The sequence below is a fragment of the Abrus precatorius genome, unplaced genomic scaffold (assembly GCF_003935025.1).
Source record: "Abrus precatorius isolate BTA unplaced genomic scaffold, Abrus_2018 Scaffold10, whole genome shotgun sequence".
In the NCBI taxonomy this organism is placed as follows: domain Eukaryota; kingdom Viridiplantae; phylum Streptophyta; class Magnoliopsida; order Fabales; family Fabaceae; genus Abrus; species Abrus precatorius.
Window position 1 is genome coordinate 34,797,552 of NW_020874292.1, and position 23,451 is coordinate 34,821,002.

At 29.7% G+C, this 23,451-nt stretch overlaps 3 protein-coding genes across 5 annotated transcripts; 2 read left to right on the forward strand and 1 right to left on the reverse strand.

The window, feature by feature from the left end:
* The first annotated feature begins 1,391 nt into the window (after positions 1–1,391).
* Positions 1,392–4,508, forward strand: LOC113853173 (polygalacturonase-like). The gene is made up of 4 exons (XM_027483671.1): positions 1,392–1,835; positions 3,182–3,471; positions 3,729–3,954; positions 4,290–4,508. The coding sequence occupies exons 1-4, from the start codon at positions 1,392–1,394 to the stop codon at positions 4,506–4,508; spliced, it is 1,179 nt and encodes a 392-aa protein (XP_027339472.1).
* Positions 4,509–7,273: 2,765 nt separating this feature from the next.
* Positions 7,274–8,440, forward strand: LOC113852359 (agamous-like MADS-box protein AGL75). The gene has a single exon (XM_027482586.1). The coding sequence runs from the start codon at positions 7,274–7,276 to the stop codon at positions 8,438–8,440; it is 1,167 nt and encodes a 388-aa protein (XP_027338387.1).
* Positions 8,441–14,022: 5,582 nt separating this feature from the next.
* Positions 14,023–22,711, reverse strand: LOC113874670 (CTD small phosphatase-like protein 2). Of its 3 annotated transcripts, none has more exons than XM_027512892.1 (7): positions 22,637–22,711; positions 21,113–21,371; positions 19,625–19,725; positions 18,654–18,753; positions 17,239–17,760; positions 15,389–15,726; positions 14,023–14,646 (listed from the first exon to the last, which is right to left on the reverse strand). In XM_027512892.1, the coding sequence occupies exons 2-7, from the start codon at positions 21,279–21,281 to the stop codon at positions 14,488–14,490; spliced, it is 1,389 nt and encodes a 462-aa protein (XP_027368693.1). In that variant the 5' UTR covers positions 21,282–21,371; positions 22,637–22,711; the 3' UTR covers positions 14,023–14,487. The 3 variants fall into 3 exon arrangements, with proteins under 3 accessions (XP_027368693.1, XP_027368701.1, XP_027368687.1); XM_027512900.1 differs by having other exon boundaries at positions 14,024–14,646; positions 19,598–19,725; positions 21,255–21,371; XM_027512886.1 differs by having other exon boundaries at positions 14,025–14,646; positions 19,598–19,725.
* Between the last annotated feature and the right edge of the window lie 740 nt (positions 22,712–23,451).

Genomic DNA, 23,451 nt, shown 5'->3' on the forward strand with positions numbered 1-23,451 from the left:
AGCTAACTAATTTAAGGTAAAATAAGTTTTAAAATTATTTTTTGAAAAATTACATTTAACTCATTTTATAAGATGAATGAATACTTTAATCAATAACCGTGACATGCGAGATTTTTGTTTCACTTAATTAATCATTTAGGATTTTTAAAAAATTATAGATTTTATAAACTTTTTCAATTAAATATCTTTAACTTTTTAGAGTTTAATATATTATTTATATTAATAATTAAGTAACAATATAATTTGTTTTTACACTATCACTGTATTTGAATTAAATTATAACTTTTAATTCATCCAAGTTTCTAAAATTTTGAAATAGATTGAAACGAGATAACAAGTTGTCCAATCCAGAAAATCTTTGTAATACAAAATAACGAGCCTTTAACTGAAGCCATGGTGCGAAATTGATTTAAAATTCATTTATGTTAAAGTTGAATAAAATTAGTTTTAAATTATTAAACATAAATAAATTTTTATTTTAATTAATATAAACCATATGTTTACAATATATATTATATAATGTGGGAATTGTTCTTTCAACCTCAAAACAAAAAAGCCTTAAACTACTACCTTATGTTTTGATTTGTTCGTCTTTTGATCCTTTAACCTAATACAGAGTTAAAACATCAGTTCTTCCCATGAAGTGTGTGATACATCTAATATCAACTTTTACTCACACTCCACAATTCTTGTCTTAATAAGATTTAAAAAATAGACATTTCTCAGTAATTATATAATTGTTCACAGACTTTTAATCTCACCACTCATATATAATTACACACTTCATCAGCTTTATAAATTTTATATTCTTAAAATAAATCAAGATTCACATAAACTTATATAACTTAATATAGAATATAAGATTTACTATATAATTGTGGATTAAAGTTTTTTTATATAAAATTTCATGTAAAATTAATAGATACTAGGTGTTATTATAATTAAGTTAGAATATCTGGAGATCATAAATTATAAAAGAAAAGATAACATTAATTAATATTTTTAAAATATCCATTGAGGAATGAAATAAATAATTGAAAGTATAATACTATATTTTTCTCACAGTTTTTAATGCACCTCAATATAATCTCTATAAGAATATGATATTTACAAATTTCTTAACCTGAAAATTATACATAAAATAGCAGCAAATAGTGGCAACGAGGAAGGGCGGTGATAACTTGCACGCACATGTTTTAGTTTTGGGAATTAAGACCCGACAATATGAGAATATTAAGTGACTTAATTTACAATTAACTTGGTTTATACTTGAAACCATGTGATAATAAATATCACCTTTAAGGGTTTGTCCCCAAACCTCTTGCAAGTATAAATATTAATGGATTGTTACCATATATCTCAGCAAAACTCTAATTTGCATCATCATTGTCATGGCTCATCACACAAATCATTTTTTCATACTATTCTTTCTGGGCAATTTGAGCTTCTTTTTGGTTACTTCTAATGCTAATTCCTTAGTGAATGTGGTTAGCTTTGGGGCTAAACCTGATGGCAAGTTGGACTCTACCATGGCCTTTCTAAGGGCATGGTCTTGGGCATGCAAATCAAAAGGAGCAGCCACAATTTACGTACCCAAAGGAAGTTTCTTGCTAAAACAAGTGACATTTTGGGGTCCTTGCATGAACAAGATCGAATTTAGAATTGATGGCACTATTGTTGCCCCTTCAGATTATTGGTCACTTGGTAATTCAGGATATTGGATATTGTTCATGAAGGTTAATTGGCTTTCAATACATGGTGGAACTGTTGATGGAAGAGGTGCTAACTATTGGCGCTGTAGAAAAGGTGCAAACAATTGTCCTGCTGGAGCAAGGGTATGTGCATATATAAACATGGATACCTCTTTATTATTTTATGTTTGTTTTAATGATCTGTTTATCCTCACAATTATTAATCTTAGAAACTATAACAAAATCTTATTATAATTCTGATAAAATCCTAATACAATCTAACTAATAATAAAATACGAATAAAATCCTAAAACTAATATTAAACATATCATTTAATATAAATTAAATTTAAATCAAATTCTAATTAAATTGAGAAATAATAATTTCTAATTATATTTGAACAAATTTTGAAACAAGTCCTATATTTAGATTCCCAAATACAAATTTATCAAAAACTCTAACTAGATTGCATAGAAAAATTAATAAATTATATTTTTATTTACAAATAAAATGTAAAGTCTTCTCAAAATTCTTGCACAAGCTTATTAAAGGCTTATACTTAGATTTTCTTCACCTGTGTTTTTGTAATTTGATGTGATTAATTTGTTAGAACCTGCATTGAATCAGTTTATTAAAGCGAAAAATAATATCATTCATTTAAAAAAATGTGATTTATTCATAAAAAATATTAAACGATGGAATTATCTTTGTTAATGTAAATAAAACAATAGTAAATCATCATATAACAAAGATTTATGATTGCATGATAATTCACGATTGAGAAACAGTATAAAAAATATTTAAATTGTCGGCATATATAAATGAAATTCATAAAATAAAAGTAGAGTTAAACTTTATTAATTTGAATCACATGCATTTTGGAGAGTGTGTATTTATTTAACATTAAATTAAAAGTAGAAAAGGGGCAAGAACATGATGGGTAAGAAGGTACTTGACGCCTTGCATGAGAATTGTACGGTTTAAGAACGTTGTTTTCTTAATATATTTTATGTTGCTTACTCTTCAAAATAGAAGGAAACACGCTGACTAGAAGAATTTGCAAATTCAAGTCCACATTTTTCTAAACAAATTAAAGTGTAATCTACCAAGACATTGCATTTAATAATTTAATAATTTTTTTATGTTTAATAAACAGAGTTAATAAAATACATAAATTAGTAGTAATCATAATAATTTTTTAAGTTAAAATATCAATAGTGAGATTAACTTTAATAATATTAAATAAAAGTATTCATAAAAAAACAACTATTTTTATTGGTCTGTATAATTAAATTAAATTATTATATTTAGCCAAAAAATAAATTAATTTCGTTTTCTTTGGCCAATTAGTGAGCCATATATTGAGTTAATTTTGATAGAATATGTTATGATAATATTTCTCGTGATGGAAAATTTTTTAAGATAGTCCAATAGAAAAAAATTCTTCTTGTGATGAGTAGCATAGTAATTGATTTTGTGATTAAGTGCAGTCAATATCATTGAGTTGGTCAAACAATGTAGTGGTTAGTGGATTAACATCGTTAAATAGCAAGGCAATGCACATTGCTGTGGACCATTGCAAAAACGTTGTGATCGAAAATGTGAAAATCAGAGCTCCAAGTACAAGTCCCAATACTGATGGAATCAACGTGCAGTTTTCAACTGGTGTTACTGTAAGCCATGCCACCATAATGACTGGTGATGATTGCATATCCATAAGCCAAGGTACCTCTAACATGTGGATTGAACGTGTTGCTTGTGGCCCTGGACATGGCATTAGGTAACTTTCTCATTTCTTTTTCTCTAACTTGATGATGGGTCTGATACCATCATGGACTAATTTGTGAGAAACTCTTCTAATAATACAACATAATATTATAGTAAATGGATTTTGATTTATAGTCTAATGTGAGTGAATCCTAACACCTTAATTTTCAAGCAGTATTTATATTAATGTTACTCATACATTGGACCCAAGTGAAGTGAAGTCCTTTCCTTAGATATATGTTTATGTTTTGGTTGGTCTTACTTTGACAGCATTGGGAGCTTGGGCACCTTCGAGGAGGAGGCTGGAGTTCAGAATGTGACAGTGACAAATTCAGTGTTGAGCAGAACAGAAAATGGGGTTAGGATAAAATCTTGGGCACAACCAAGTAATGGGTATGCAAGAGACGTTGTGTTCAGAAACCTCATCATGCAAAATGCTTATCATCCCATCATTGTTGATCAAAGATATTGCCCCGCAAAGGAATGTCCTAACCAGGTCACTTTTCTACATCTATTACGATTTTAATAGGAAAATACTCAATGCTACCAAACCAAATTCTACAAAAACTGTAAATCATGAATCCAACCTCATTTCTGTCACTTACTCATCTTTATATATATTAAATTTAAGCCAACAATATATCTAAGTTTTTTTCATTAAAAATCTCTGTTCTTCCTGTCTCCTCTATTACAATCAGTGTCATAAGGAATAGTTTTTCAAAACAAACATTTGTTCAAATGGTGATAGAAAGTAAAAGATAACACTAAGCTACTTATAAAACATCACTTTGATTTCATGGGTGATTTATTATTTTTATATTAAAAAAGCAGAGTTCTGGCGTGAAGATAAGCAGTGTATCATATGAACACATAAGGGGAACTTCAGCAAGCCCAGTAGCAATCAATTTTGATTGCAGCGAAAGCAACCCATGTTGGGATATCAAACTGCAAGACATAAAGCTAACTTATTATAAAGGATCTGCAACATCATCTTGTGTAAATGCTGGTGGAACTAACAATGGAGTAGTCATCCCAAGGGGTTGCCTTTGAATACATAAAAACCTTTTCATTCCTCAATATTGCTTTTCATTGTTTTTCAACAATATGACTTGTGTTTTCTTGGTGAACTTTCATAATTCATTAATATTGAATGTTTCCCATATATTAATGTTCTTTTTAATTAAATTTACATTGCTCAATACGAAAATAAATTGTCGTAATTTGCAACAAAAAGTTGGCTGCTATAGTGGAATGTAGCATACATAATCAAGATAAAATAAGTATAATTTATTATTAAAAAAAGGCTGAAGTCATAAGTTATGATCATTATAACGTCTCAAAGTTTTGTTAATGTAAATAAATTATTGTAAATTTGAATATTTTATTTTATTATATATACATAAACTATTATAAGAGAAACAAACACATATGTATTCATAATATTTATAATTATAAATTATTTTCACTTATTTTTAAATCTTATTATCTTTTATGTTTTCATATATAATATTTGAATTCTTTTTATATTTTAATGTTATAAAAGATATTTTAATATTTTTTAGCAGCAGATTGAACCTTTATAAGCATATACTTGTTCTACTTATACAAACATTGACCAAAATTGAATACATGAACACCATTCTCATCAAGGCGATTTATGAATCAAGCAATTCAAGAGTTGAAAAATGTAATTATGTACTTAACATAGATAGTGTGCTGGTTACCACTGCTGTGCTGGTTAGCTATGATATTACATGCATATAAATCAGGTTAAAAGGTAATAAATATTTTTTTTAAATAAATTAGTTATAAATAAAATAAAATAAAATAGTAGATATTTTATTATTATTAATGAATATTTTATCTGTCTTCATGTATTAAATGAAAATATTTTTAAGAATTATCTTAAACCAGAATAGTTTTAAGAAGTTATTCTCTTATTTATTACACTATATGACTTCTTCTACGTAGATAATTTACTTTTTATTTATAACTTTTATTCTTCAAATTTAATTTTATTTTAATTTTAAATTCTAATGTATTGTATCAAATGAGAGAATTTTAAGATTATTGAAATCTTAACCAGTCCTAATTTTTATTTGATTTTAAATTTTGAATTTTGGCACACCATATTCATAAAGATAATAAAAGTATTTTTTAATCTAACTTATCTTTAATTTTTATTTTTTATTTCTTTAATTTTGTCCTATTTAATATAATAAATTATTAACTATCAATAATTAGAATATTTATTTTTAAATTAAAAAATATATTAAATTAAAAAATATCCATGTAATATATTAATTTTTTTATTAATTATTTTAATTTAATAATACAAGCATAATGCAAAAAAATCCATTAATTAATTAAATAATACTAAATTTATGGACTAAATTTTTTAAAAATATTTTATGATAATTTTAGAAATAAATTAGTAAAATCTAGACACATAATTTTATAGATATGGTTGGTCAGAATTCAACATTTAAAAGTAAAGCTAATCAAGATTGTAATAATCATAAAATCGGGTTTATCTAAAAAAAGAATAGAAAAGAAAATAAATATCACTAATTTAATATTAACGTATGAAGATTTAATTTTAGAAAAATTAAATATAAATTAAAATTAAAAAAATAATATTTGAAAATTTCAAAAATAAAATCAAAATTTCAATATAGGAGGAGATCCATGGCTTAAAAAAATAAAAATAGCTCTAAAAGACACTGCCAATAAAAATTAAGATTCAAAATTATAATATAAAACTTACTTAAATATATTTTTAATTTTTATAAATATAGTTAAGTTTTATTTTAGTCATCTAAAAATATTTTTAATAATTTTATTTTCATAAATTTTGAAATAGATTTTTTTTTACTATCCTTTTATGACTTGATATGCGTGTAACTATGGTACGTTAACAACCATTCTAAGTGACAAGTGACATGAAGTATTTAAATACATATCACGTTATCAAAAAGTAATAACATGAACTATTTGTAAAAATTTAAATTTTATATTTAAAACTATCAAAATATTTTGAAAGACTAAGAGTAAATTTAAATGTATTTACAATAACTTAAAAACTAATTCTAATATATAAGAATTAATATATAAACCGTAGGAAAAAACAAACAAATCTAACTACAAACAACTCTAGAAAATAGACATATTAGTATTACAGTGTTAATAACAAGCCACACCAAATTAGATTATTAATTTCGTTGGTCAAAGATCTTTTGTAGTAATTGATTATAATGGATCTTTTCCATTCCCACATTTTAAGTTTCCCAAAATAAAAATATGGGAAAAAAAGAAGAAAAATTGATAGTGTGTTAAATAGTTAGACCCAATATTTATCTAATAGTACAATCACAGATCACTGCCTGATATAAAATCTAATACTTATTTATTCATGGATAGTTCTGAAATCAAGCAGTGAAGGTTCCAATACCAGCCACTGAAAGTAAGGAACTTTCTTCAGTTATTTGGAAAACTATTATCTTTGAATGTAAACTCAATTGTTTCCTTTTCTCTGTTAATCCGAAAACTGCTTGCTTTTTCTTCTTTAAAATTCTTCCATCCTTTCCTTGCTTTAAATTTGTAGAATAACTTCCACTTTATATGTTTTATTGTCCATGATAATTATCTATTTGTTTAACAACTTATATTTGATTTTTTTTTCTTTTGAATTTGGAGCACAATATCGTGTTCAAAACATATAATTCGTGTACTAGTTGTCTTTTTTATTTCGATTTGTATCTCTAACGTATGACTCGCGTTTTGTTTTGTTGATCAATTTGTGCATGTTTTAGAATATGGGTCGTCCAAAATTAACCTTAAAATTCATCTCAAATGGGAGAGAGCGTGAAGTAAGATTCATGAACCGAAAGAAGAGACTATTGAACAACATGTCTGAATTTTGTACCAAATGTGGTGTCAATGGTTGCTTGATTATCTATGGTGGCGATGGTGATGCTCAACCAGTGACTTGGCCTGAAGACCCTATTGCGGTGCATTCCATCATTGAAAAGTATGAGCGTACAAAGAATGAGAAGTTTCCTAAGAATTTTGATCTCAAAGACTTCTTCAAGAATAGGAAGAATACAATTAAAATTGAGATTTCCAAAGTTCAGAAAGAGATTTTCAACATCAAATATCCAACTTGGCATGCAAGTTTCGATGGCCTTGATGAAGAGAAGCTGTGGAATTTCATTGCTCTTTTGGACGACAAACTAGAAGCCTGTAATCAAAGAATTATCATGTTGAGGCACAACCATCAAATTGAAGCCAACTTCAATTTCTTGCAGAATATGGTTCAATTTACAAGTGCTGCCACAAGCTCAAGCCAACTCAATTGCATGCAAACCATCTCTCTGAACCAACATATCTTTGCTCCTATGAATCCACTTAATGACATCAACCTGCTAGCATCTTACCAACTTAATCTCGACAGGGGTTCTAGTTCTCAATCCCAAATGCTTAATTTTGATCCTAGTTTTATGCAGTTGATGGCAAAGAATAATGGGGTGGTGGATGATAATTGTGCTAACCAGATTGGTGCTTTGGAAAATTTTACAAATCAATCAAATGTGGTTGTGGATTTGAGTACAAGTCATCTTGGTGATCCTTTAGATTGCTCCAATCAGCTTGGTGAAATTGAAGATTGGACTAATAACTACGGTAAGGTTTTTGATTGGCCTACTCAATTTGGTGAGACTATAAATTGGACTAATCAGCACTGTGTGTCTATGATTGGGAGCACTTCATATATGAATGATGCTTCTAATTTTGGTACAACTATTCATGAGTTAGAAAATGAAGGCCATGAAGATAACCTAGAGTCTTCACTTTGCAATTACTGTGGAAATTGTGGTTTAGAAAATTCTACAAATCAACCTAATGTGCCAGTAGATTTGATGAGTCAACTTGGTGGGTCTATGGATTGCTTTACTCAATTTAGTGGATTTGGTAAGTCAACTTAAAGGGGTAATGGATCATTAGAGTAGTTAACCTGATGAGACAATAAATTTGATGTGTTTGTGATTAGGAGAAGTGGCACAGCAATGCAATCAGAATGTGCAACAAGGAGCCTTGGCCTAGCCCACTTCAACCAGGAGAAATTTTTTGTATAGATGACTATAACATTTATTATATATATATATATATATATATATATATATATATTGATGTATTAAAATTATATATATTCTGGACTCTAAATTTAGAGAATTTTTATAATATTTGACTTATTTAAATTATTTGAAGCAAATACTAATTGATATTTGTATTCTAACTGATTTACAATAATGCTGAAATTGATTGATTGTGTTTTTTTTTCCTACACAAAAGCTCAGCCTAATACTAATGTTTAGCAAATATTAATTGGTTGATTTAAATTATTTGCACAGGATATTATTTGATTGCATAAACTATTTGTTGATATACTATATAACATAAAATCAATTTAACCAATTAATAGGAAAGAATCCGATGATATGATTTCCATTATCAAATCGTTTTTATATATAATAAAATAGTGTTTTTGATAAAAAAAAAATTATGAATTAAAAATTAATAATGTATATTTAAAAAAATATAAAAAATCAAAAGTTTAAATTAATTATTAATAATAATATTTATGTTATTTAAAATATTATACTACACACATATTTGCACATACATGCACGTGCACACATATAATTAATAATAATAATATTTGTATTATTTAAAATATTAAAGCATGCACACACATTTAAATATTAAATAAATATTTAGTGAAACATAAATTCAACTATATATATATATATATATATGATATAGTTGTTAAAATGGAACCATTTTATTTATTTTTAGATTAAACTTAATTATTAAGAAAAAAAAGAAGTTTTGAACTCCCTTTACTTTTTATAAATAAATTATATATAATCAATTTTAAGTTGTGAGTTATAAAATTCATATTGTATAAAACTAATATGTCTCTTTTAAATTTATGTTTATATTAGTTAGAGTTTTTCCTTATTAATTGATATAAATTATGTTTTGTTTAAATTTAGGTATCATGTAAATATATAATTTTAAAACAATTATAAATGATGTATAAAAATAATAATTTTAGCATATTAAGCAATATTTAATTTTTATACCATATAAGAAACAAGTACATTTTAATTTTTAATTGTTAAGGATGGAAACTAAGAGTGTAAAATGTAATAAATTAATCAAAATTGAAAAATAGACAATTTTCAACAAAATAAATCACATTTAATTGAAAAAATTACATTACAAATTTTCACTTTAATTTTATTTTCAATAATTTCACTTTCAAAAGTGAATATTTTGTTATATTTTTATATAAGAACATATGTTTCTTAACGTTAAAACTAAAGTTTGGAGTTTAATTTCATCATTTTGAGAGTTATACAGCTTTTACATTATATTATAGATAGATTGATGTTACAAGTTACTATCCGATAACATTAAATAATAAGTCTTGATATTTATTAAATAACAATTGTTTCAATTTCATAATTGTAGCAATCAACTATGACATGCATACAGCTCGTAGCACCCAACATGTACTGTACAGAAATTAACATACTCATCACCAATTCTTTAGTTCAAACAAATCTCCCAACTACACATATATGTAAATGTTAAGATATCCTCCATATGATATTTAATCATTGGAAAACCAAACTTCCGAGAGAGTATTCTTCAGTGAAATTCAAATTACTCGCTCGCATATTCAAATTGTAAAATATTTCATTACCACTAAAACTGTCTCTATATCTGAGCAACATCCCTTTAAGTTGTTGAATTTTTTTTCTTGTGGGTATTAATTTTTTAATACAAAAGTTGTTAAAAGATAACCAAACTGAAGCTTCTTAAATTGCATTAGAAAATGAAAATAAACTTTTTCCTTCAAATGATAATGAGGTCGTAAAAAAAGTCGATGATTGAATTTATGATATAGCAAAACATGCCTTAATAATTTGTTAATATCAAAATTAACTTAATTTGCATTTTAAAAAAAATCAAATCACTCTAAAAAGGGAAAAAGATCTAGACAGAAATCTTTGCAGACTGTAAAACAATGTTACATAATAACTCAGTACATCCCAAACAGAATCATCGCAAGCTGCAGTTTGGTATAAATAAAGGCACCAAAACAATGACCCAAGCTTAGCTGCATGGTACTAATGTGTTTGTTTGTATACAGTCAATCCAACGATTCTGCCGAAGATGTTCAGTATTTACCTCAACCAAATTTTATACAAAAGCACAAAAGGAAACAGAGAATCACTTGCATTTTCTCAACGCTTACATGGCCAATTGTAAAGACAATAACCAATGGCCAAGGAATGAAGAACAGGGAAGAAAAAAGAAACTAACAATGATATCCAATTTCAAGAGATTTTACAACTTCTACACCATCTTGCTTCAGGTAAAGAGTGAAACATGGGTAAATATCATGACAAGATGATTAACATATATCTACAAAACTCCTAGACTATGTAATCAAAATTTACATACCTATCAAACAGCCATTAGAGGGATAATCTAATAAAATTTTCTTCACAGACCTGCAGACAATGGATGCAAAATCATGAAAGCAAATGAAGATAGCAAGAAATAGCAGACAATCATCAAAGCAGTGATAGTCAGCTATTTACACAGGGCAAGTCCAGGGCAAGTCCAGGGCAAGTCCATCAACTTAAAATTTAAATCTAAAGAAATGTTGGGCAGATTAAAAAATTTCACAAAACCACTTTTCTGTCCAGCAACACACCACATAATCAGCACATTATCCATAGGCATAAATGTCATGTCATACGCACAAATTTTTAGCCTCCAATATTTCCATTTGCTCACATAAGTGGCATTAATTTCAGTTTCATATCCACTGTGGCAGACTGATACCATAATGATAATAATAATTTTAATCCTTCTAAAATATATTATCTCAAACAAGTCCACTGCACTAAGGTTAACTTATATGTGGATATTCTGAAGAGGTGTACATCAGAATGACTGCATAAGACATCTAAGCTTAATAAAATATTTGAAGATTCAGAACTTTCGATAACTTGTGTTTTCCACATCTTCTAGCTGCCATCCAAAGCATTAGGGATATTCTATTCATTTATAACCCATTAAAACAAGCGCACTGTCATATAGGTAATTCAATCTTAACTTATGTTTCTTTTCTAATAAACACCAACATACGGCAGTCCCAATCAATGATGCTTGTTGTGTCACCCAGGTACCATCATAAAGGAAGATAAAAGTAAATTTATTGCTAGTAACGTATATATAGCAGAAAAGATTATGTATGATACTCAAGGATGTTTATATAATTATAATATTCTCTTTCCACCAGTGTGAACTCTGAACTGTTTACTCACAATAAGTCTTTCTACATATGAACCTTAGGTGGTAATGGTCTAGGTATTGAGATCTACAAAGAGCAAACAGTGTGAAAGGTAAACATTGCAACAGGCCAATTGGAAGCTTAGAAGATTATTTAGGTAATGTATAAAATGATTGCTTGAACCAGAGCTCAGTACAGGATAATCTTGAATAGGAAATTTAACAATAAGTTAGTTAGTTAGTTCAAAATTTAAAAAAGAGAGGAAAAGAAGGAAAAGAAGAAAAAGAAGAGGAAGCTAGTTTATTACCTTAGATCTTGACAACTCAATTGAAACAATAAAGGATGAAAGACTTCCAACTCAGACCCGATAGATGGCCAAAATACTTTATGATTATAAAGGTGATTAACACGTCTATGGATCTATGCCCTAAACCCTAAACCCTAAATCTCTATTAACGTAAATTAAATGTACATAGGTTCAAACATCTATATTTTTTCAATTACAGCATGGCTTTCATGTTAATGCAGTGTCAAGTTTAACTTTTGTTGTCCAAATATATAAACAGAGCACAAGTCATCCATTTTGTCCAAAAAATGTCATTGCGAAATGTATGGCGATGAAGTGTAAGACAAAATGTACACGTATGATAAAATGACCATTAGTTCCTTATGAAAGTCTGCTTAGGATCCTTGGGTATCTGTGTGTAATTGGATACTTGTTTTCTCTTAATTATGTGACAGTTTTGAATTATGATAAAGACTTAGGCCTTGAAAACATCAACAATTTATTTAATTTCTCGTATAACACAAATCCAACCAAATACAATAATATAAAATTAGTCAATCAGATCTTAATCTAGCTCAGGGCTTTCCAACAGGGATACCCTTTTAAATCTTTAATAACTGCCATTCACATAAACTCAAATTATGGAAAAAAAAGTCATGTAAGAAGTTCATTAGAATCTTCATGTAGAGATGCTTTCTGGTAATTCAACACCATCGGTCAAATACTCAATTAGATATCTGCATAAACTGATAACAGACTATAACAGTCCCTCCTTCAAAATATTAATAAATCATTCTTCACAATTATTTTTTCCACAACTTTCAGAAACCATATGAATAAATTTTGATTTGAGCAAGAAGATTATCAGGTTATGAGAGCATAGTCTCCAGCTTTCTTCCATATGATTACCAAAATGTTTTAAGCATAAAACCTCCTAAAGAAAGTATATTTAACATTTTGTTTTACAGTTAAATTATTTATTTAGAATGAATTGGGTGTTGAGCCCTGGCTTTTGTCAAATCTAATAGTTTAAAGAACATATTTTATTATTCTAACTTTTCCCCACATGCGAAAGCCCAGATGCTCGTTTTCCTAATTTCTCATCCTTATTGTATCTATCTTTTGATTATTTTCACATCCCTGCCAGGTGGCATAATAAATTTGAAGAAAGACATGTCTGTAGAATAGGCCCACAACATTTATCAAATGCATGTCTATGCATATCAAAATAAAGGAAACAAAGATAATACAGGACAGGACTTAAAAAAATCCAAAGACACAGGCCCTGGTATGAATACATTCTGTACAGTAACTAGGATCATATGAATGTTCTGACAACCTAAAAGGCATTCATAAAGAAAAATTGGAATAGATGTGTAAATTAAGGTAATAATATTTCGTTGAACCATAAACAGTAGGACAATGAACTAAAACACTTATTTATCAGGATATATTTTGGTTGATATGTTTAGATAATCAATGTGACTAATTGACATTCATCTTCATTTAATTAAAATGCAACAGAAACAATAAATGAAATAAAATTTTAATTACTGATTATGATTATCCTCAATACTATATTATTCAATTATTCTCATAAACTTGTTGATGTTTCATATCTATGATCATATATTTCGTTGCATTGTTTAGGTATATGTTTCAATTAGTTGGCTCCAGGTGATAATTTATCGCTTGAAAGACTAATATACAAATACTATTCAATCTTATCCATATAATTGTTAGCTTGATTGTTATAATTTAAAACTTCTCAATCCCTATTAAATTTTTTCCTAGCATATTTATTATCTTTGAATAATTTGTTCAGTATTTCTTAGGATATCAAACTATTTTTTGTCTCATTTGACAACACATTGCATTGATGCTCCATAAAATAATTAATACTTGAATCATAATCTTAGAGGAGTAAATGACAAGAAAACAATTAATAAATAATAGCAAAGACCAACTAAAACTTAACTAGATAACAGGTTCCATTTCTAGAAGCACACAACAATTGATCGGCCATGAAATATGTAACTTTCAGAACTATATTCCTTAATATGATAAATTTCATGTACACCCCCACAGAATATTCGAACTTCAACTGTACAAGGACTAACAGGATGAAGAGAAGAAAAAGAGATGGTTGCTACAGCTACCTTTCAAGAGAAACAGAGAACTCCACATTTGTCAACTGAGAGAAGAAAAGGGAACCAATTCTGGACTCAACAATAAGATAACCAATAGTTTATTGTATAGGTTAATTCAACTCAAACTCAAATAGAAAAGGGACTTTAGCATCTAATTAGAGGGCAAATTTTTCTTAAACCTAGAAGAAAGGAGATCTGCTAAATTTGGTCTAATGAGAAACCTTATTCTTTGTTACCATATCTCTTTGCAATGATAGGACGGACATCATCAGCATCAGCCAAGGTCTCTAGAAAGGGAAGTAATGACATCAGTGCACAATCTAATGGATCATCAAACCAACTCTTTATAGGAATACCATTATTCACTTGCAACCGGAAAACCTGAAATGTATTATAAAAGTGAAAGGATTAAACATCAAAAAATATTCAATGAAGAAAATAATTTATCTCCCTCCCCCATCCAAAGCCAGACAGTTGCTTTTGGATGTTTTTAACTAGGAAAAGAGATGGAAAGAAGAGGGAAGGGAACTGAAGAGAGTGATTTCCTCTTGTTTGGATGTTTAAGCAAGTGAAGGAGAGAATGAGGGCTATTTTCCTCTTTAAAATAAAGCCTTAACCCCAGCACAATTTTGAAGGGAGCCCAATTTTGAAGGGGAAGAATTTTGAAGCTTTGAGGGGGAAAGAAAGGGAACACTTCCCCCCTCCCTTCCCCTAACTTTTAAAAGCTTCTAAACAAGGTCTGAGTTGATTTCCCTTCCTTTCCCTCTCTTTACCTGTGATCCAAACACACAAGGCTATCATTGATTTAATGTCAGGAATCGCAAGTTTATTCCATTTCACGTCGTGGTAAGTTAATGCCTAGTGCTCAGCTATTGCTTGCTATAGGATTCCATAAGATAACTGCTATTAAACTTTTAATATACCTAGTTGTATACATGCCTTTTGGATAATCTCCTCATATAAAGCAATTGGGGAAGCACAATACTTCTAATTACCCAAAGATTCATAATAACATTGTGGTGAGAATTCAATACTTAACAGAAATTGAAAAGCACTTCAACACAGGGAACTAAAAGAAAGACATTGAGTTGGAACCAACAACAGAGAGGGATATATTCTATACCTGAGGTGAATTATCAATTATGGCAACTTTTGCAAGATCAACACCTAATATAGTAAGATCTTTTGTGTAATTTCCATCTGAAAAAAGGCATGATTCTCGGTACATACGGCGAGAAATAAATCTTCCATCAGGATCCAATATATCAAGTAGTTGCTTTGCATATATGCTTTGGCTGGCTGTAAAAATAACTACTTCGAACATCTCTGATACTCGCTCCAAGAATGTGTGGAGATAAGGCCTCTGTTTTACATATACTGTGTACTCTTTCATATTGAAGAAAACAGTAAAAGTGAAATCCGCATCATCACAATGCTCCAAAGTAGAATGAACAAGTGTCTCTGCATATAAGAAAACATGATAGATGGCTAAAGTTAGTGTATCTTTGATTTCATAATATTTTAGAAAATATTTAGAATTATTGAAAGATATCCAATAGTATCTCAATTATATCTTAGAAAAATTTATTAGGATTAATTTTCACAATTCCCAATTATCTCTTGACTTGTAGTTGTTTCCTAATTTAGTTAGGACTTTAATCTAGTATTACTATAAATAACAATTAGAGCATTTATGTTTTGTATCATATTGTCACAAGTAATCTAGTATTACTAAGTATTTTGTCTCTTTTAGTTAGAGTTGACAAAACTGGTCTATCCAATGGGCTAGTCCAAAAATACCCAAAAAAATGAAGGCTTGGGCAATAAAATTGAAGCCTAAATAAATATAGGCCTTTTTAACCTGCTCCTCATTTAGGCCTAAACCCATGCAAGCTCAGGAAGGGCTAGTCCGAGGACTGCTCACAGTCTGCATTGTTTTATTATTTTTTTGTAAGTAAATGTGATTATGAGTTATTATTTTTTTAAATGGGTGCTAATAAGAATAACATGTAGACGTTTGAGACTTACGAATTTTTTTACTAGGCACAATTCTTATTAGCACTCATTTACTGGATAGGATAATATTTTTTGTATTTGTTGAATCAATGAGATATGATAAGACTCGAGACAAAAACACGAATTGATTAGGATAAAAACTGAATGATTAATTACATTCAGTAGCCATAGTATTTATAATATAATGCTCTAAAAATTGAACCCCCCTAATATAGGAATTGAATGAGTAATTACAATCGTTCCTAATTAACTTAATTACATATCAAATCAAACAGATTTATATATACAAGGAAAGAATGGTAACTACAATAATAATGAAAATAAAAAGATTCTCAACAATAAGTTTATCGTATAAATTTATCTTATCTATCACTCTAGCATAAATTTTATCATATAGGAAGGTTAGGATTAGAAATAGACAAGATAGCATGACATAATGCTATCTAATTGCTATTCTAGTGCACATCTTAAGGTATCATAGGATAAGAGATTATCATATTTTTATCATCTATTGTCCTTATCTAACTCTCATATCCTATCATTCCCTATCATATCTTGTCTACAAATGGGCTCTTAACTTTATTATCGACAAAATTTAAGTGGCAATAAATTTAGCTTTACACTGCCATAAATAGAAAAAAGTAATATAGATATCCTTTTTATAGACAAAGTATTAAAAACACAGACAAATCATCCAAAATTTATTCTTAAATCAAATGTAAAGTGTGACAAATTTTCATGATGAAGGCTAATCTCTCAATAAGAAGAAGTAATAATTAAAAATATATATAAAATGGGTATTATGAATCTAAAGCAATTTATAATTCATAACATAATAAGAAATGGTGAGTTTGACCTAAACAGCACTCAAGTTAATGGTGTCCATCATACAATGCTATATTAAATAAGTATTGACTATTAATATTTATTGGAAAACATACTAACGTAGTTTCTTACCATCTAAATCAAGCACTAGTGTTATCGACTTTCTTCTTGGAGATTGATTAGGAATTAGAGCTGGCTGGCCATTTACTTCAACTTCTGATAGTTCTGGTAAATTCTTGATGAATGACTGTGGATCAAAGCACTCTGACTTATCTGAGTCACTTTTAACATCAGACTCCTGGTTGCAGGACCTTATCTGACCCATTGCTGAATACAAGCTAGCACTTTCTCGAACCATCACAGCTTCTTCATAAGATATGATATCAGAAGTATTTCCAACTTTAACATCATCCTCAAGGGCAGGCAGGATCATGTACTGTTCAGATGCAGTAAAGATGGATGGCTCGGCAGATCCATAATCAGGTAGGCAGTTGGATTCACTGATATCATCATCAAAGGAATTTCCACCAAAAGGTAAGCTCGTGATGATCATGTCAGAAATGTAGAAGTCCGATACGTCACATGTTTCATAACCACATATGGTTCTTCCCTCATCAGCTCCCACTCCTGCCATGTCTGTATCACTAATGCTCCCTACAAAAGAATCACAGAGTAGTTGGCATATATAAGTAATAACAATCAACTATTCATGAAGTAAGTAGCCAAATATTGTGATTTAGGCAGTCCAATCTAGAAGACATAAGCTTAAGAACCAAACATTTCATTCATTTGGTCCACCTGGGAAATTGAGCTGGACTGTAAATCTCATTAATTTACAGTATAGAAAAGCTTTGGAAGAGATTGATTGCAATCACTTGTTTGTGTTTAACCTAAGAGGGTTTGAGGTTATTTCGTAGCTGCATTAGTTGGGTTGGCTTAATCATAAAAGGCTTCAAACAAATGGAACCCTGATAGAACTTTGTTTTCCAACTGTCATAGCTATTCACCTTGAGGACAAGATGAATGTTTAGAGGGGGAGTACTGTTAGGTAATTAATAGTTAGTCAACCATTAGCGCTTACAATATCTTATAGCCTAAATTAGTCAATTAGGTATGCTACCTATAAATAAGAAGAAGGGATGTGGGGGGAAATGGCTTGCAAATATATATATATATATACACACTTTCGTACACACACAAAAACACATACATTAAAAAATACATACATACATGCATATATGTGTGTATATAAATATGTATGGGTGTGAGTGAAATCACAAAATTTTTAGCCTCTTTGTTTAAACTTCTCCCAGCAACAATCATGTACTTTTACCAAATTTTTTGAAGCAAACTATTTCCATGGAATGCCCAAGACCTACAAAAACAACTAGACTTTTTAAAATTTTAATCTTGGTCACACATGCATGATCCAACAGTCATAATTTGTTCATCTCATTCTCACAATAATTCCCACTAGATATGCTCCCTATAAATACATAAAGGGAAAAAAAATATCTACATATATTCACAGAACAGAATAGTCATACCTGAATCTTTTTCAGTATAATGTTGTGAATGGACTTCAATGGGCTCAAAAGCAGGCGAAAAAATTGTCTCTAAGTTTGCTGTAAAGGGGTTGGTTAGTTCCTAGAAAAAGAAAAGAACTGTCAGTTGTGCATTATAGAAAAGTTTAAAATCCATGGATACATGAAGAGTAATGGTTGATAAGTCATCGATGTTAGCATAAAATTTTATAGTTATTTTTAAAATGCTCAGGAAAATAGTTAGCTTCCATAAATTGAATCGAAGCAAAAAATCCCCTACCAGTGACCCTTTATTCTCCACTAAATGTGTTCTAATATGTTACGACTTTTCAACCACAAAGCTAAAGTTACACTCAAAGCTTCTTGAAGCAAATTCTCCATGCTGTCACTACAACAAAAAAACAAAGCTCCTAGAAATGGCAAGTTTTCTTTTATCTAGGAGAGAATAATACATAGAGCAGATGTATGAGTATAGTTATCAGTAGTTCAGTACATGCCCTGGTAGGTAATCCCTGCAGCAGTCAGTTAGTAAAATAAATAGAGGATGATAGGGGCTGAGGGGTATCCAGAATTGATATTGGGAAACTTGGGAGTTTTAAATTATCCCAGAAAACTCATAGGGCTAATAAAAATGTTCAGTTTCAATTGTTGATTTCTCAATTCAAATTTGTAAATTTTAAAAGACAATGTGTTCATAAACAATTTCCTTAATGACAAAAAAATACATAACTGATAATTTAGCAAGAGAAAGTCCTGTGACACTTTTAGAAGGACATGGCCTAGCAAAGTGTGGACACATTAATTTTAGGGCAATATCTGTGAAGGGTTATATCTAACAAAAATCCCCCCCACCCTGCCCAGTGACTAACGCCATGTTATTAGTAAATCAAACAAAGTAAATTTCCAATAAATAAAGATTGTCTAAAGCCAATACAATCAAACTCTACCATTTTATCCAGGACAGAGGAACACACAGAAAATTGGTGCTCTGATTCAGAGTTTTCTTTATCCAGAAATTCTTTGTTGTCAATAGATTGATCGCATGCTACATCTTTGGGCATCGTCCTTGAGGAAACTATAGAGAAATTGTAAGAACTATCAAATGCGAGGAATTAAAATAATTTCAGCATCAACTTTAACATAACCCCACAAAATAAGGGAGTTTGTAATTATACAGAAAGTAATACCTACTATTATAGCACAGAAATAAATTATGTCAAGAAAGGAAATAAACTGCCAGAAATAGATTCCCAATTCTATAGCTGACCAACTCTACTCAGTCAAAAGATTGAAAATTAGTCTTTTATACCAAATGAAATTCATTAAAACAATTTTCTCCATTCCATAATCCAACATTAAAAAATCTTTCAGACGAACCTCTGATAATGATTTAATAGCAGTAATATTAATGATGCCAGCAGAACTGCAGCTTTGGATAACTCTGACCCAAAGATTTCCAATTCCTTACAGCTAGCCTATTCTCCCGTACTTTTGGTTGTGACAAAAAACAAAATTATGATCACAACGAAACCTAAAGACTACATGCTCAGAACTACTTAAAGTGCTTATCAGAAACCAATTTTAAAGTTTTCATCTCACTTCATAAATCCATAGCCATATCAAATAGAACAGATTTTCCTTCCCTCCTCGTCTATGTGGCACAGAAGCCTCAAATCACATGACCAAGGCAAAGACTGGTCAGCCAATTTGTCTAAGAAAGGACGACCCTTATGGTAATAAACTAACTACATTTTTTGGCCTGTTTGATAATAGCATGTTTTCCTTGTCTTTTATCTCTGTCATTTACAGAAAGGACTTAAATATTCTCACGTGATTTTTCCATGTTACCCTGACATGTGGTGAGAGAATGACATAAAGACCTTCCCTAGCACAATTTCTGAGACCCTCCATAGGGGTGTGGCACCCAGTGGAGGAGGGCCTTTATGTCTTTCATATTTTTCACAGGACATAGTCATTTGAAAAACTAACATGGGAGGATTCACATCCTATGAAACACATGCTGAGATGCTCTTAAATTTATCTTTCCTAGTAGAATGCCAAAAGTCACATATATCACAGATAACTGCTTTTCTTAATTAAGAAACAAATTAAGATAACTATTAGCCAGGTATATTGGCAATAATAGTTCTATAACTAGCTAACAGTTGGAGTTCATTATAGGACTTTCATAAATTATGAACACATAGTCAGGAATTGTCCATAATAATGAAAATCTCAATGTCATAAGCTGATGTGATTTTGCATGTTGTACACACATGAAACGTTAAAATCAGTAGCATGTTATACAAAATGTAAAAGAATAGCAAAAGTAAACTGAAAAAAGGCATGAAGAGAAGCAAAAGCACAAATCATTGATAAAAACACTGTTTAGAAAAATAAAAAAGATTTTACATGGATACTTAGACAGAAATCTGAGAGAAAGATTGAAAAATGCTACTTACCATCTAGACAGTTTTGAATAGTAGTGTCTATTTCAGCCTTTTGAGTAGAAATCATGATTTTAGAACATAGGTTTTTAGAAATTATTTTTGATTTCGGACACACATGAAGATCCTTTCTTTCTGTTAAACAGCTCACGCTTACTTTGCTCTTCATTTTTAAGGATGGCATTTGATTTGTGCTTACAATAGATATAACAATCTTGCTCTGGGCACATCTGTGGGGAACCAAGGTCCCTCTAGACAGTCAAAGCAGCAGAGGCTGTTGGACAAAGAGCACAGAAATACCAAATTATCAATTATATAGTACACGGGTAAAATATACGCTAGGCATTTTTTCAATAAATGAAAAAAAAAACTATTACACAAGTACCAAGCAATATTTTAAAATCAGTATTAAGAAATGTGCATTTGAGAATTGGAAATTAAAAAAAGTCCAAGTCTTCATTTTTTGTAACTGTAAAAGAAGATATCATGAAAAAAGAGCAATTAAAAAGTAATAGATAATTATTATAACAGCTTTGTAAAATTACAAGTTGAACAATGACGCTTAGAAGATACTATCATAAAACCAAAGCAAGAAAACTGAAAATTTAAAAAACTATTAGCATTCCGTGCCCAATAATTACATCAAATTACTCGAACACTTTAAGACTTCTAAATCAAAGAGCGCCTATAAAAGTAAAATCCCTCTTCAAACACAATTTGGTTAAAAGGATGCCCAGTCAGAACTCAGAACCGTAACATTATTAACTAAGCAACAACAAAAGTACTTCTTTGGCAAATTACATTCAAATTAGAATTGATTGGTCTCTCATCTATATACAGAATTTCCAAGTCTGCACCTTGAGTCGGTCATCTAGACCAAGTCCAAATTTTTCTCCCATCATCTTTCTAGGTCCTAACAAAATTACTCAAACCACAAACACCAAATTAAAAAAATCCCTCGCTGTTTTCCGAAACCAGATTGAAAATCACATTTACATACTAAAAACAAAACATTTTTTACCATTTTCGAATATTCGACATTTCTAATGAATTTCCAAGTATAATAATCATCAACAAACACAAGTCACAACAGAGCCAGAATTAGACGTTCAACACAATCCATGTCCTCAAACACGCAAAAACACTGAAAAGTCAAAACCCAAAACCCCAGTTCCAACATACACACACACACACACACCATTCATGAATTGAATAGCCAAATCGGAAGTCAACCCCAAAAACCATCCCAACAAAAATTAAGCAAATCGCAATTGGCAAACACGAAAACAAAAAATAAAAATAAAAATGAAAAAACGAACCACAAAATGTTCTCAAAATCACAAATTAAAATAAATAAATAAGAAGTGCAAGTTTTAGTTACGCACCAGCATAACTAACAAACAGTTCCCGAAAATTATAAATAAATAAATATATATATATATATATATATATTAAAAAAACAGTAATTTAGCTGAAAAAGTGTTACAGAGTGATGAGAGCGTAATTGAGAGTAAAATTGGAAAGGGCATATTTGATTACCTGTGTGGTAGCAACTGAACCAACCCTTGGTTTCTCTCTCTAGAGTTCCATTTCGGACAGAGAGAGAGAGAGAGAATGGTGAGTGGGAACCTGTGAGTAGTATATGTGTTGTTGGGTGACGCTTCTGACGGCTGGGATGGGATCTGTGCCTTCGACCGTTAGGAGAGTGCCACGTGGCGCGTGGAACCAGCTCAGCGTGACGCGTTGACACGTGCTGTTTCGCGGAAAGAGAGGGCCTTTTGGAAGGCCGGTGCTTCCCCACGCGCCTTATCATGTGCGTGTCCCTCACACTCTCCATTACAAGTCCAACGCTTATTTTTTCGCTGCTTGTGGACGTTATTGAAGTTTGTGGTCAACTTCATCCAAGTGGACTTTGCATGTAGGAAAAAAAAAATATTTTTTATTTATTAGTTGTCAAAAATAAATTATTTAAATACTTGATTTTTTTATTATTAAGCATATAAAATAAAATTTATTTAGATATATTAAATATTTTAAATTATTTTATTTTATTTTAATTGTAAAGAAAATTATCTTTTATTGTAAATTATAAAAATGGTAAGAAAAAGTTTGATGTAGTTGAGTTTAATTTATTTTTTTATAAAAGATGTAAAATTCTAAGATCAAACAATCACTTACAAAAAGTATTGCTAGAGGCAATTAAAACAGCTAACATAACATTGGAGGAAATCTCAATGACTTCATTTACTCTAAAGGCACACTGTAGCTTTGCAAAAACAATATTTTATTAGAGGCTTTATTTATATTTTAAATTTATTTTTGAAAAAAAAAAAGAAAGACATTTTTTAATTTTT